We start from the raw sequence: 14872 nt of genomic DNA on the forward strand, positions 1-14872 counted from the left end.
GTTTTAAAAGACTGAGTCCATACAGTTATATTGCAATCGGATTCAAGAAAAATTCCATAGTTTCCAATTTATCTAATACAAGCTATCAACTATCGCTCATTAAACCTAGAGTCTAGTTCTTTTTAACTGTTAATTAGGGTTTATCGAAAATCTAATTCAAGGACGGTTGTTAATAATTCCCAAAAGAGATGTAGCTACTCATAATATACACCGATTCATAGATAAACAATTTGTTGACTGTTGTACTTTCGGTTTGGCTGTTTACATTGGAATACCTTACAAAAGAAAAGTAGAGGGATAATCAGATAATCCCAACTCTCAGGATTCTTAATCTTAAACTTTAACCAAAATACCATGTGAAATATCGAGTAGCAACACCATTTAAAAAAAAGTATGATCTGTCAAATCAAATGCTCTATCCTAGTTTTTATTTATAGGAGTGACTATTCTCACCCCCGAGATGAGAATAAAAAATCGATCGAGCTCTCACCCCCGGGATGAGAGTGAGAGTAGAGGTCCTCGCCACTTTTCGCTATTCTCACCCCTGTTAACCAACATGTAGGGAGGGTAGGTAGCCTAGCCTAGTCGCCACCCCTTCCGCTATTCTCATCCCGGCTAGGCGAGGCTACCCTCCCTACCTGTTGATTAATAGGGATGAGAATAGCGAGAAGGGACGGCGGCTAGGCTACCCTTCCTACCTGTTGGTTAACAGGGATGAGAATAGCGAGAAGGGGTGGGGTGCATGTTCACCCTCCTTACGTCCAGTGCCACTAAAAGTAGTAATGATGATCAGATGAGAGTAGTGAGGAAGGGGGGGGGGGGTTAAGCTGACCCTACACAGGGATGAGAATAGCGAGAAGGGACGGCGGCTAGGCTAGGCTACCCTCCCTATCTGTTGGTTACAGGGTTGAGAATAGCGAGAAGGGGCAACTACCTTATTCTCATCCCGGGGGTGAGAGCTCGATCTCTTTTCTATTCTCATCCCGGGGGTGAGAATAGAGGCAGCCTTTATTTATATGAACGCTGTGATTGATTATCCCCAGACACCTGTCTGAGTCTGAGGATAATGAAAATTCGTTATCCCCAGACACCTGTCTGGGGATAACCAAATTTCGTTATCCCCAGACAGATATTTGAAACAGAATATGGAATGTTTCCAAATGCACATAGAAATAAGGAAAGTTAATAAAATATCTAATAAAAACATAAAATTAACCAACATTAAATCAGTTGTTACTAGACGTCTACATATACACAATATGCGTCGACTTCGAAGTGGGTGTAATGGCCGAATGGTTTAGTCGTCTGCCCTGGAAGTTTTACCAGAATCGACGTTGTGGGTTCAAATCCTGGTTCCGCCACTTTTTAAAAAAAAAATTCCGTCTTCTTTTTACAGAAGGGTGCAAGAGATAAATGCCCCATACATCCTCCCCCCACCTCTTTTTTTTTTTTTGTGCGAGTCTATACTTTTCTCCTTTTTGTTTGACCTTTTGTTCCGTTTCTGAGCATGAATTTCTTAAAATTGTTTTTAATTTTTTAAAAATTAGGTATTGTTTTTGTTTTTTTTCTCCTCTATCTGACCATTTGGTCGCTCTCTGAATATTTATGTTTGTTTGCTTTTTAATTATTTATCCTTTTTAGTCACTTTTTGAGATCAGAGTGGGGACAAATATGACAATTTGCTAGAAATTAGAAAGGAACTAAGAGAGAGAGAGAGAGAGAGAGAGAGAGAGAGAGAGAGAGAGAGAGAGAGAGAGAGAGAGAGAGAGAAGAAGAGAGAGAGAGAGAAGAGAGAGAGAGAGAGAGAGAGAGAGAGAGAGAGAGTTTTTTAAAAAAAGAGGTGGGGGGAGGATGTATGGGGCATTTATCCCTTGCACCGTTCTGTAAAAAGAAGACGGAATTAAAAAAAAAATTGTCGGAACCAGGATTTGAACCCGCAACAACGATTCTGGTAAACCGTCCAGGGCAGACGACTAAACAATTCGGTCATGACACCCACTTTCAAGTCGACGCATATTGTGTATAAGTAGTAACAACTGATTTAATGTTGGTTGATTTTATGTTTTTATAGATATTTTATTAACTTTCCTTATTTCTATGTGCATTCGGAAACATTCCATATTCTGGAATGTGGATAATTGTTTAAAAGAGCGGAGTTTTAAATATATGTCTGGGAATAACGAAATTTGGTTATCCCCAGACAGGTGTATGGGGATAACAAAATTGTCATTATCCCCAGACAGTTGTCTGGGGATAATGACAGCCTGATATGAATTTGTTTCGATGTAGGACTTGGAGTTGGAGTTGAATGTAGACAGTGAGCAGTGGGAGGAGTGGTGACCTCTTCTATTATCACGAGTTCTTTGGAGCTAAAAATTGGCAAGGGAGGCCTTCCGAAAGCTCCTACATCCCCAGTATTCTTTGTTTTTATAATGTTCTAGAAGGGGGTTTGGGAGGGGGGAGACTTTAAAAAAAAAGTCTCCCCCCTCCTAAACCCCCTACTAGAACATTATAAAAAAAAGTCTCACCCCTCCCAAACTCCCAAACCCCCTACTAGAACATTATAAATATAAAAAAAGAATGCTGGGGATGTAGGAGCTTTCGGAAGGCCTCCTAATAAGTAGTTTTGTACTGGAAGGAAATGTGTGAGGAAACATCATAAAGGTTTAAATTTAAAAGACCCCACCAAACGAATGCTTGCATTCCACAATGCCAGGAAATACTCAAATACCGGGTTTCCTAAAATCGGCTCTTGACAGGACATGACAGAACTTCATCAAATATATGCAGATGGAAACTTGGGGGCAGTGATGCCTGCCGGAAATACCAGGCAGCTCCAGAGACCAGCGATCACATCGTCCTCCACTGTCCAGTAACTAAATATTTGCAGGTCGTTATGAAACAGTTCTTAGGGCAGAGGAAGACTTCCAAAGCTAGGTTGACGAAATGAATTTGGGGATGTAGCCATACACTACTACTACTACTACTACTACTACTACTACTACTACTACTACTACTACTACTACTACTACTACTACTACTACTACTACTACTACTTCTACTACTACTACGAATACTACTACTACTACTACTACGAATACTACTACGAATACTACTACTACTACTACTACTACTACTACTACTACTACTACTACTACTACTACTACTACTACTAGCTACTACTACTACTACTACTACTACTACTACTACTACTACTACTACTACTATCTACTACTAGTGGCTTTGTTAAAGCTTTGTGAGTTGGGTGTGGTGATAGTAAAAACATACCATTTTTTGATAGGCGGGGCCAAATTTAGGCAGAGATGACACATTTCCAGAAATTTCCGGAATACTGGAAATTAAGAAACTGACTTACTGACTCAAAGTCTTTCACTTCGTAATCATCCGATCGGGATGCCTTGGCTACCTCTCTAATTGTATGTGTCAATTCCTTCCACGATTCACAGTCATTTGCTGTGAATGCTGGTATTAAGATCTTGCTTTGATTTTAGTTCTTGGTTATTTTGGAGCCGTTTTAGGTCTCTATTCAGGACAGTGTGAATTGATGTGAATGGTCTGCCTTTATATTTCTTGTATCCAAAAGTGGTGAATAAAGTATTCCTGGCTTTATTAGCTGGTATATTTTTGTTTTTTCTAAGTATATGCCCAAAGAGCTGTCATCTTGTGCCCAGGATTTGAATAGATAAGGTTCTTTCATTACACTTTGTGTACATTGTTTTACTTTACTTCTTATTTCTGTTGGGTATCTTATATTCATTAAGAAAGACCTGATTTAATTCCGGAGTTAAAATCTAATTCATTTTCACTTCCTATCGGTAACATGTGCTTACTTTTCCCTCCTTATTTACTAGTTGTAAAAAGTTACAGGAAATTTCATAAAGCTGATGTAGCACCTCTGCTGTGTTACTTTCAACTTGATATTTTGTTTTTTCCACTTTAGAGAGTTGACACTTTTAATCACAGTAATTTAGTTTTGGATGATTAAATGCTTATTTTGATTGGTTTGGAGGATTAAATGCTGTATGCTGATTGATTGATTCGGGTTCATGTGATTTATGGCGTAATGGTATGACACTGGGCTTGTTTGTGGCTTGTAGGTCAAAGATTTGAGTTCTGTTCTTGACAGTGCAATGATGGGTCCTTGAAAAGGGATCTTCTCACATTTTTTCTATAATCCTGTATGTCTAGTCTTTCCCTTGTAAAGCGCTTAAGCATGTTTAGTGGATATTGCCATATTTTAATGCTCTATTAAAAAAAAATTTAAGTGTTGCTGTTAGCTCTGGCCCTCTTGTAAAAAGCTTATTGTACGTTTAGTGGATATAGTTCTACATAGAAGTAATTTTTGTTTTGTTTCTTTTTCTTGTTGTTGGGTTTATTTGTTGTTTCTTTTTTGTGATAATTTTGTGTGCAGTAATGTTTATTTAATTAACATTCTGTGAAAGGAACCAGATCTTTCTCAAAATGTTTAGAAATAACAAATTGATGTGAAAGTAAAATTTAGAGCCAATTAACAATTTAAATTCTTTATTATGAGTCATCAAACATTTGCAGACACCTGATGTCTACTAACCACTTTGTGTCACAAGTGTGCATGGTTAAATGGATGACACTATTATTAGCGTATTGCGGTTGTAACAACCCGATAAGTGGAAAACGTAAACAAAATTTCTAAAGGCTGGATGACTTCTATGAATGAACAAAACTCACAGATCACAAAACTCTTAAAGGTCAACAAGCCACAAAACTAATATATATACCAGTCCTGATGTGCGTCTCTGTAATTATTTTTTTGATCACTGTCAAAGGGACTGAACTTGAAATGCAAACGTATTCCCTCAATGGATACTTTTGGAGAAATGACTGATTCCGATATTTTGGAAGAGTTGCAATTTCAACATGACTTTTTTTTTTTGTGTTGATTTTTATTTGTGTAATTTTATAAATGCTTTCCATTCACTCTTTATATTTCAGCTGAACGTCACTGTTTATAACTAAAGGGAGATAATGGCAGCTACAGTTTCTTCTCAAGTTCGATTCTCAGAGTTATGTGGACTGCTTGAAAAGATACAAAAGACAAGAGGCAATGATAAGAAAAAACTGATTCTTTCTGATTTCATCGAAAAATGGAGAGAATTTGACATCAAACTTCACAAAGATGACTCTGATTCGGTAGGACATAAAAATTGAATGTGTGACCCCTTGGTTAAGCAATATTACTACTATCTACTACTAGTGGTTTTGTTAAAGCTTTGTGAGTTGGGTGTGGTGATAGTAAAAACATGCCATTTTTTGATAGGTGGGGCCAAATTTAGGCAGAGATGACACACCAGAAATTTCCGGAATACTGGAAATTAAGAAACTGACTTACTGACTCAAAGTCTTTCGCTTCCTAATCATCCGATCGGGATGCATTGGCTACCTCTCTAATTGTATGTGTCAATTCCTTCCACGATTCACAGTCATTTGCTGTGAATGCTGGTATTAAGATCTTGCTTTGATTTTAGTTCTTGGTTATTTTGGAGCCGTTTTAGGTCTCTATTCAGGACAGTGTGAATTGATGTGAATGGTCTGCCTTTATATTTCTTGTATCCAAAAGTGGTGAAAAAAGTATTCCTGGCTTTCGGTTTTTTTCTAAGTATATGCCCAAAGAGCTGTCATCTTGTGTCCAGGATTTGAATAGATAAGTACAGGAAATTTCATAAAGCTGATGTGGCACCTCTGCTGTGTTACTTCCAACTTGATATTTTGTTTTTTCCACTTTAGAGAGTTGACACTTTTAATCACAGTAAAATAGTTTTGGATGATTAAATGCTTATTTTGATTGGTTTTATGCTGTATGCTGATTGATTGATTCGGGTTCATGTGATAATGTTGGGTAGGAGTTTTTAATTGCATTTTTGACTGTTTTAAACTATTCATTCATCAAAAATATGGGTTGAAATGAAATAAGGAATGAATAAATTGATCAAAAACAGTCACTTCCAAAAATTGATAATTTTCACCCAAACCGACCCAATTTGCACCCATGAGCCCCCTTAACTCACTCAATCCTAGAGCTTTGCACTACTTTTCAAATTGGAAAAAAAAAGTATTAAAAATGAGCATGTACACATATCATTAACATACAAATAAAATAAAAACATTAGCTTTGATTCTCCGCCTATAATTTGTCTCAGAAAAAAAAATTGTAATGAATAGGCATGGGGTAAAAATAACATGGGTAAACTACGGATATAGTCGGTGTTAGGGTTGAGTGAGTTAAGAGGGCTGGACCATTCCTAGGACAAAACTTCTTTGTGTCTTTCAGCTTGTTTGAAAATGTCAAAGCAAGGGCTCGAACCTAGAAATGCTTTATAAGTATATTCTTGTGTTATTTATCGATATACTCTTATCTATAATACTATCAGCGCTGATCATACTATACTCAATAAACAATATAAGAAACAAGTGGTGTCATAGAGTAGTGATCTTTTAGTCAATAAAAAATTGTAATAGCCTACATTGACCATATCTTGTTCTACATGTTTAGTGTTGCTGTTGGCTTGGGACCTCTTTTAAAGCGCTCTGAGCAGATTTAGTGGATATTTCAAAATATAAATAGAAACTGAAGTTTTGTTTTTGTTATTTGATATTTCTTTTTTTTTTCTCAATTAAATTATTTTTTAAACATGTATATTGAAATTTTTGTTCAAGTTTGATGGAATTATCTCTTACAATATATTATTATATTTTAAAAAAATAAATTGCATTTTTGTTTGACATTTTCACACACAGTTGTTTGCCATTTCAGAATGACTCATTCTATCCTGCCATGAGATTGCTTCTACCTCAATTGGAGAAAGAAAGAATGGCATATGGATTCAAAGAGGTTTGTGCGGCATTGTGATCTTGTAGTAAGGCACTCACCTTCTTCTTCTTGTCCTTCCTTATGGTCCTGTGTAGGTTTTTATTTCATGTTGACATTTTATCTCAGATGCATTCTCTTAGGCATTTCAAACAAAAGTCCAGAGTGCAATAATATTTTACATAAATTATTGAGCTTTATGTCTTGTTAACTCACTGTCTGATTAAATGGCATTTTGCATTTCTTCTTGAAATTGAGCATTCCAACTATTTTGGAATTTTAAAATCTTTCATGAAAGTTGTTTTTAAGGCTGTGTGTTCCCTTCTATTTGCCACAATTTCCACTTCAACTCTATATAATTCTCAAGTTACCAAAGATTTTTTTGTTTGTTTTCAGCCTTTATTTGAAAAAGTCATGTAATCTGTACCATCTAATTCTGGTGATGCATATTTACATCATCTTTCTTTGTTTTTTTTTGTTTTTTGTTTTTTGTTTTTTTTTTGTATTTAATTTTATTTTTGTTATTATTGTTATTGTAATAATGATAATAATAATAATAATAATGATGATGATGATGATGATGATGATGATGATGATGGATAGATAATATATTATTATATTTTAATATATTTTTATTATTATTATTATTATTTTTATTATTATTATTTATTATTATTTATTATTATTATTATTATTATTATTATTTTATTATTATTATTATTATTATTATTATTATTATTATTATTTTATTATTATTATTATTATTTGTTGCTATTGTCATTTTGTCGTCATCATCGTCATCATCATCATCATCATTTATTTTCATTTATTATTAATTAATTATTATTATTTATTATTATTATATTATTTATTATTATTATTATTATTATTATTATTATTATTATTATTATTATTATTATCATTATTATTGTTCATCTTATTATTGTCATAATTGTTGGCCACGATGACCGGTTTTCCTCTTTAAAACAATTATGTATTTAATTATTGATGCAAAATTTTCTTTTCATATTTTCTAGCACAAATTTGCCAAATTACTGATCGAAGTCCTGTGCCTTGGTAACGACAGCCCTGATGCAAATAGGTTGTTGAATTTCAAAGCTCCAAAAACGGCGAAAGGAGTAAGTAGTTCCTGTATTTTGCTCAAATTAAATGTAATGAAGTTCATATATTTTTACCATATTAAAGAAGTTCTCATTTTTTTTCACCATTATAAACAAATCTCACATTTTACCATGATAAAGAAATTCTCAAAAATTTTACCACAATGAATTTCTCATTTACAAAGACATTTTCAATTTTTACCATGATATAGAAGTTTTCATATTTTTACCATGAACAAGACTTAAAACATTCGATGATAGATCATTAAAAAAAACACAGACTGACCATTTAGAATTCTCTCTCTGAGCCTTTAAGATCAATAACACCATTGTCATTTAATACCTTGCAGGGTTTTGGTTTTTATTTGAGAATCGGGTCAGTTTCAGGTTTCAGGCCATTGGGGAAACCCTTTTCAATGTTTCTGGTCTTTGGGGAACACTTTATAGCTAAAATAACCCCAAAATTTGAGCAGTTATAGATTGCGATGTCCACTAAACATGCTCAAAGCGCTTTACAAGAAGTCTCTAGCTAACAGCAACACTTGACATGTAGGATGAAACACGATGCCTGTTAGGCAATATTACAATTTTTTTTTCGAACAAAGACAACTCTGATAATGGCCAGGTACTCAATTTACACCTAAGTACAGTGAGAAAATTTGAGTAAAGAGCCTTTTCCAAGGCTCGTAGCCGGACTCGAACTCTGGATCTTCCAATCTGAAGGCGAGTAACAGACCACATAGTTGCACTTGGAGAAAACCCCTTCAGTTTTTAGGAGATAAAAGAAACACTCTTCATGTTTCAGACCTGTTACTTGCTTTCACCCACGATGATGATGGTGATAACAATAATATTAGTATTGATAAACATTGACTCTCTCAATAATATTTATCACCAGGATGCCGGTGACTTTGCAAGTGTTGCTTATTTTGTCTTGAAAAACCGTTGCCCTGACAGAGGCTCTCTTACGGTGGAAGAGGTGAATAATGACTTGGATGCCATTGCTCTAGGGAATGCTAGCAAAGATAAAACAACTTCTGCCACTGTTGTCAGGAAACACATGCTGCACTTGTTGACCAACCTGAATGCTACAGAACAAAAATGGCTGATTCGAATGATAATGAAGGACCTGAAAGTTGGCGTCAGTCAGACGTCAATATTTAAGGTCTACCATCCGGATGCTGAGGAGTTGTACAATGTTTGTAATAATCTAGAGAAGGTGAGTCTTCATATATTAAATTGAAGCTTACATTCAATTTCACATTGTTATTTTCTTCTTTTTTATATACTCTCAAAACCGTTTTCAGTCAGAAAATATAAACCTTGCACTGGGAACAATTCTTGTCAGTTTATTGATGGTTTGAGAAAAGCATTCCACAAAGCATTTGAGAGTCCATAACATTGTCTGTGTTCAAGGATTCTTGAAAAGCTTTTTTTAAAAACTATCTGATAATTTCTAGAAAATGATTTTGTGTTCATGTGAGGCATTAAGAGCCTCATGGCTGAGGATACCGTGTGCTATGTAAGAGTCCATTTTTATTATTATTATTATTATTATTATTATTATTATTTTATTATTATTATTATTATTATTATTATATTATTATTATTATTATTATTATTATTTTATTATATTATTATTATTATTATTATTATTATTATTATTATTATTATTATTATTATTATTATTATTATTATTATTATTATTATTATTATTAATATTACGAGGGTTAGCACTTTCTGGTTGTTTTTTATTTATGAAGACAAAGAGGATAAAATTACGATGTATTGACCTATTTTCAATTAATTTATTTATTTGGGTTTGTTGATTAAAAATTTTTTTTTGGCTTAATTGGTTTTCATGGTATATTTTTCTTTTAGCAAATTATCAAATAATGTGAATGATCAAAACTTTTTATGTGATTTTATAGCCTCAATCAATGTATTTTGATTATTGAAGTATTGAATTCATTTATAATGCCATTCTTGTTTTTGTGATAATCCTGCAGGTGTGTCGACTTTTAAAAGATCCGAAGACTCGTTCTCATGAAATTGGCATTACTGTTTTTTCTCCTTTCAGTCCAATGCTAGGGGAAGCTGCCTCACCTGACGAGGTAACACATTTTTAACAGCTATAAAAATACACATGGTCTCTTGTCATAGAGCCCAAAATAAAATGTATTTATTCATGTACAATGGGTTTCATGGTCAACAAAGTCCATCTCTTTAATCTGTTGTTCTTATCTCTGTAGCTGTGTATCATTGTTTTGGAATCCTTAGCTTGTTCATCTGCACCATTGCGGGAGTCCTTTTCAATGAAGGAGGTAGTCAGATGGTGGTTTGTGGTATTTTTTGTGAGAGATAAACGAGTGGAACTTCTTGTTAGTTTTATTTTCTTGTTACATATTCGTAGATAGAGGAAGAGATGGATAATAAACAGTATGTTACATTTTGTAGGCACAAAAGAAGATAGATATCAAACAATATGTTACGTTTTTGATAGGGGACAAGATGGACAAAAAGCAGTATGCTAAATATTATAGGTAGAGAAAAAGATAAATGATAATATTTTATATTTTGTAGGCACAGAAGAGGATGGATAACAAACAAAATGTTACATTTTTATAGGCAGAGGAGAAGATGAATACCAAACAATATGTTACATTTTACTGACAGAGGAGAAGATGGATAATAGACTTTATGTTACATTTTGTAGGTAGAGGGCAAGATAGAAAATAAGCAATGTTAATTTTATAGGTAAAGGAGAAAATGGATAATAAACAATTTGTTACAATTTCCAGGTGGAGGAAAAGATGGATAATAAACAATATGTGATTGAGACCAAGTATGACGGAGAACGATTCCTTTTGCACAAAGATGGAGATGAGTACAAGTACTTTTCCAGAGGGTAAGTCTGTTTTTTTTTTTAATTTTTTTTTTTTAAAGATCTGATTTTAACACGAAGTCATCATTATGTCTGTTTTGTCGTTTTGTCTGTTTATATCATTTTGTCTATTTATATCATTATTTCTGTTTTTTTTACAGTAAGTCTGTTTTTATCATTAAGTCTGTTTTGATCATTAAGGCTGTTTTTATCATTAAGTCTATTTTTGCCATTAAGTCTGCTTTATCATTATGTCTTTAGTATAGTATCTGTTTTTATCAATTTGTATTTTTTTCCGTTGTGTCTGTTTTTATCATTGCCTCTTTTTACTACTATTAATGAACACCATTTACTTGTAGAATGTAATATCAATGAGAGACATGCTTTTGGTGTGTTGTTTGTGTCTACATGGGTCATGTGTGTGATGGTGGTAATATTTGTTTATTCAGTGATTATAGTTTATGTTTGTTCATGTTTGTGCGTTTGTTTCTGTGTGTGTTTGTATGATTATAAATGATGAAATTGGCTTTATTGAAATCATCATACTGATTTGTACTTCTCCAGTGGTAATGACTACACCAATGTGTTTGGACCCAATGCCTACGAAGGAACCTTGACCCCCTACATTGCCAATTGTTTTAAATCAAACATAAAGAGGTGCATCTTGGATGGGGAGATGCTGGGGTATCATGCGGTATCTAAAACATATGGTGAGTTGTTTTTTTTATCAATCAATATCTCGCTGTAATGTGGCCCGGTCACTCAACGATACAGTGTCTAATATTGTCACAAAGGTCAAGTGATGTTAAGTGTGGTCAGTTTCCAGATAGGTGACAGTGGTCAAGAAAAATTCTGGTCTCACTTTGTGTTTGGATGAGGCATTTAACGCACATCACCTCACTCAACTCAGTTGTGAATGAGAACTTGGCTACAGGCAGTGACATATATTGTAAGAGTGTTAGCACAAAATAGATGCCTAACAGGTGAGTAGTACTGTATGAAATGGAAATATGGTTCCATATGGTCTGCAAGGGCAATTAACGAAAAATTATGAAGCACTAGAGCATGGTAATTTTGTGGAAATACACCATATAAATGTTCATTTTTTTTTTTTTATTGACATATGACACATTCGTATACTTGTCATTCCTTTCACATTTGGCCGAATCATTCAGATTTTCACTCTTCCTTTCTGCCATTCCACCATTGTCTCTAAAATTCCAATTTTCAAATAAATGATAATGATAAGAAAGGGACCAGGAGAACTGAAAAAAGTGAAGAAAAAAAAGACTTCAAGAAATCAATTCTGCCACCAAGTAAAGTTTACAGACAATCAACTGTCCGTTACAAAGAGTGCCTGTTACAGGCATTGGAAGCATGAGGATATCATCATCTTCACAATGCAATTTCTGGAATATAAATAGGACTGCCATTTTGCTTGCGTGTCGTAGAAAGCAACTAAATAGTGGTGTAGTGATTGTGGTAAGTAAAATTACGAATTCCTAATTTTTTTAAATCTCAAATTTTTTTCTGAAACTCTGATTCTACTTTTGGAATGTGAAGGGTTGGCCAGTCTGCATGTCATTTGATAAGTGTTGCCAGATTGTTCTTTAATGCCTTTATATCTACTTGTTAACAATGATACATAATTATTTTTTACTCTGTCTTCATGGCAAACCCTGAGCAGTTGAGCATTTATATAGCTCAATATCCACTAAACGTGCTTTACAAACAGTCCCTTGCCAACAGCAACATGTAACAAGTGGGGTGAGGCATGATGCCTTTGAGACTATATTGCAATTTTTTCAGCCAGATACTCATTTTACATCTGAGTACAGTGAGAGAATGTGAGCAAAGAGCCTTTTCCAAGGACTTAACTATGCGCCGCTCAGAGTGGGGCTCGAATACTGGACCTTCTGACCTGAAGGCGAGTGCCATATCAGTAGACCACATAGCCGCACAAATTTGTTAAAAATATTTTGAAGGTTTAAGTGCCATGTAAGAATCAGTCATAAAATCTGACATACTGAAATATAAAAGTTACTTTTGGCAATGTATCCCATAGCCATATATTTCTATATTTAGAACTAAGTGTTTCACTGGGAACTTCACACTCAAACAATAGGAGAGAAGTGCATCTTAAAAAGACGTTCCCTCTAAAAGACAACGAATTGATTTTCTCCCCTGCCAGATTTGAAACAGAACATTTTTCTTCAATAAATCCATTCAAGATTGAAGAAAATTCTTCTAATTTTTAAAGAAATTGAAACTTTATACTGACTTGAACCTGGAGATAAGTTGTCATTTAAGGCACATCTCTACAGATAAGATTGTACATCCATGTCACTCAGTTCCTTGTCTTTCACAATGCTTGACCTCTATGTCTCAGGTTCGTTCCATTGTGGAGGTGCAAATTTAAGTACTTAGAAAAGGCTCTTTACTCACATTCTCTCACTGATCAGGTGTAAGATTAGTACTTGGTTGATTCAGTCTTGTTTTGGTTTTGAAAGAAATTGTCATAGATCCTTACAGGTATTTCGTCTTGTTACTTGTCCTACATGTTTAATGTTGTTGTTGGCTTTGGACCTCTTGTAAAGTGCTTTGAGCACATGTGGTTATTAATTGCCCTAAATAAAAGCTGAAATTTATATGTTTTTTTTTTAAACGATGAATTACGTGCTATATTGTCTTGTCTTGTCATTAAGTCACAACTCCATGCATCGAAGAAAATTGTGACAGTGAGTGCGGTGAGGACAAATGAATGTACCTAGGCTTTTATTTTGATTTGATGGATTTCTCTGTCAAATTCAATTTGGCCATTAATTTTAAAAATATTTTCGGGCAGAGAATTCCATATTTGGATGGTGCTTGGAAAAAATGAGTTGAGATGAGCATTAACTATTGACTGCGGGACCTGGTATGAGAGGTGTCTTCTTTTGTTTGGAATAAGGCGATCAATTGGAATCATTGTCAGTCCATGACGGCCCGTAAAGAGCAATGTTAACAGCAATAGTGTATGTTTATAAGCAATTTATGTATGAAAGACTATGGAGGAATAAGAAATGATGAAAATCTCTCAAATGGCCAGGTACAAAGGGAGAGAAGTTTGATATCAAGTCCAGGGATTGTGAGGACAGAACAGGTTACCGACCTTGTCTTCAGGTAAATTCTTACCTTTTAGAATTGTGTTACACAAATTTATTTATTTATTTATTTTTTGCTTTTAAAGCCTTAATTTTATGACTTAATTTATGCGAGCAATTTAACACTTCTGTCAAAGGGGAAAGTCTACTTGATGAGAAGGTCCTCATCAAACTCTCTCTTCATTCATCATCATCATCAACTCACATCATCATCATACATCTCATATCATAATCACTCACTTTGTCATCATGTCATCATCATCATCATCATCATCATCATCATCATCATCATCATCATCATCATCATCATCATCATCATCATCATCATCATCATCATCATCATATCATCATCATCATCATCATCATCATCATCATCATCATCAGCAGCAGGGATCATGGCATTGAAATGGGACATGTATATACTAAGCCTTATGAGTATGAGATGTCAAAAACATTCGAGATGAGGAAGAGGGAGAGGAACCTCTTTTTTATTTTTATCATACAATAACAGTAACAATCGTAAGTAGATAAGAGTAAAGATAAATTTGTGACCTAGGCGTGACCCAAACCCTTTGGATTGTAAGAAGTGAAGGACAGACAAGCTTGTTGCCCAGAATTTCCACTTCTAAGACATTCTGCTTCAGCTGTACCTACATTTTTGCCACAAATCTGAATTGTTTTATCTTTCGAGATCCAACCACTCAAAACGATATTATGTTGGAGGGATTTAGCTGTTGAAAATTGAATTTATAGCCAAAAACAGCAGACACAGGTTCAGCTTTTATATTCCACGGAGGAGAATGTGTATATTTTATTAAACTTTAAAAAACAACTTAATTTTCCTCATTGTGACCCACTC

General features: G+C 34.2%; 1 protein-coding gene across 2 annotated transcripts in view; it reads left to right on the forward strand.

Annotated features, from left to right (window-relative positions):
* Positions 1-14872, forward strand: part of LOC144963127 (DNA ligase 4-like) — a 29214-nt gene continuing 14342 nt past the window's right edge. Inside the window, exons 1-9 of one of the 2 annotated variants that reach the window (XM_078896794.1) lie at positions 1-391; positions 4993-5190; positions 6812-6889; positions 7903-8004; positions 8885-9205; positions 9996-10100; positions 10788-10894; positions 11435-11580; positions 13959-14032. In XM_078896794.1, the coding sequence (XP_078752920.1) occupies positions 5026-5190; positions 6812-6889; positions 7903-8004; positions 8885-9205; positions 9996-10100; positions 10788-10894; positions 11435-11580; positions 13959-14032 (1098 nt within the window). In that variant the 5' untranslated portion in view covers positions 1-391; positions 4993-5025. Of the gene's footprint in view, positions 392-2853; positions 2873-4992; positions 5191-6811; positions 6890-7902; positions 8005-8884; positions 9206-9995; positions 10101-10787; positions 10895-11434; positions 11581-13958; positions 14033-14872 lie in introns of those variants that run through there. The other variant, XM_078896795.1, reaches the window with a different exon arrangement.

Source organism: Berghia stephanieae, chromosome 1 (genome assembly GCF_034508935.2).
Source record: "Berghia stephanieae isolate SIO BIC M18660-M18661 chromosome 1, UCSD_Bste_1.3, whole genome shotgun sequence".
In the NCBI taxonomy this organism is placed as follows: domain Eukaryota; kingdom Metazoa; phylum Mollusca; class Gastropoda; order Nudibranchia; family Aeolidiidae; genus Berghia; species Berghia stephanieae.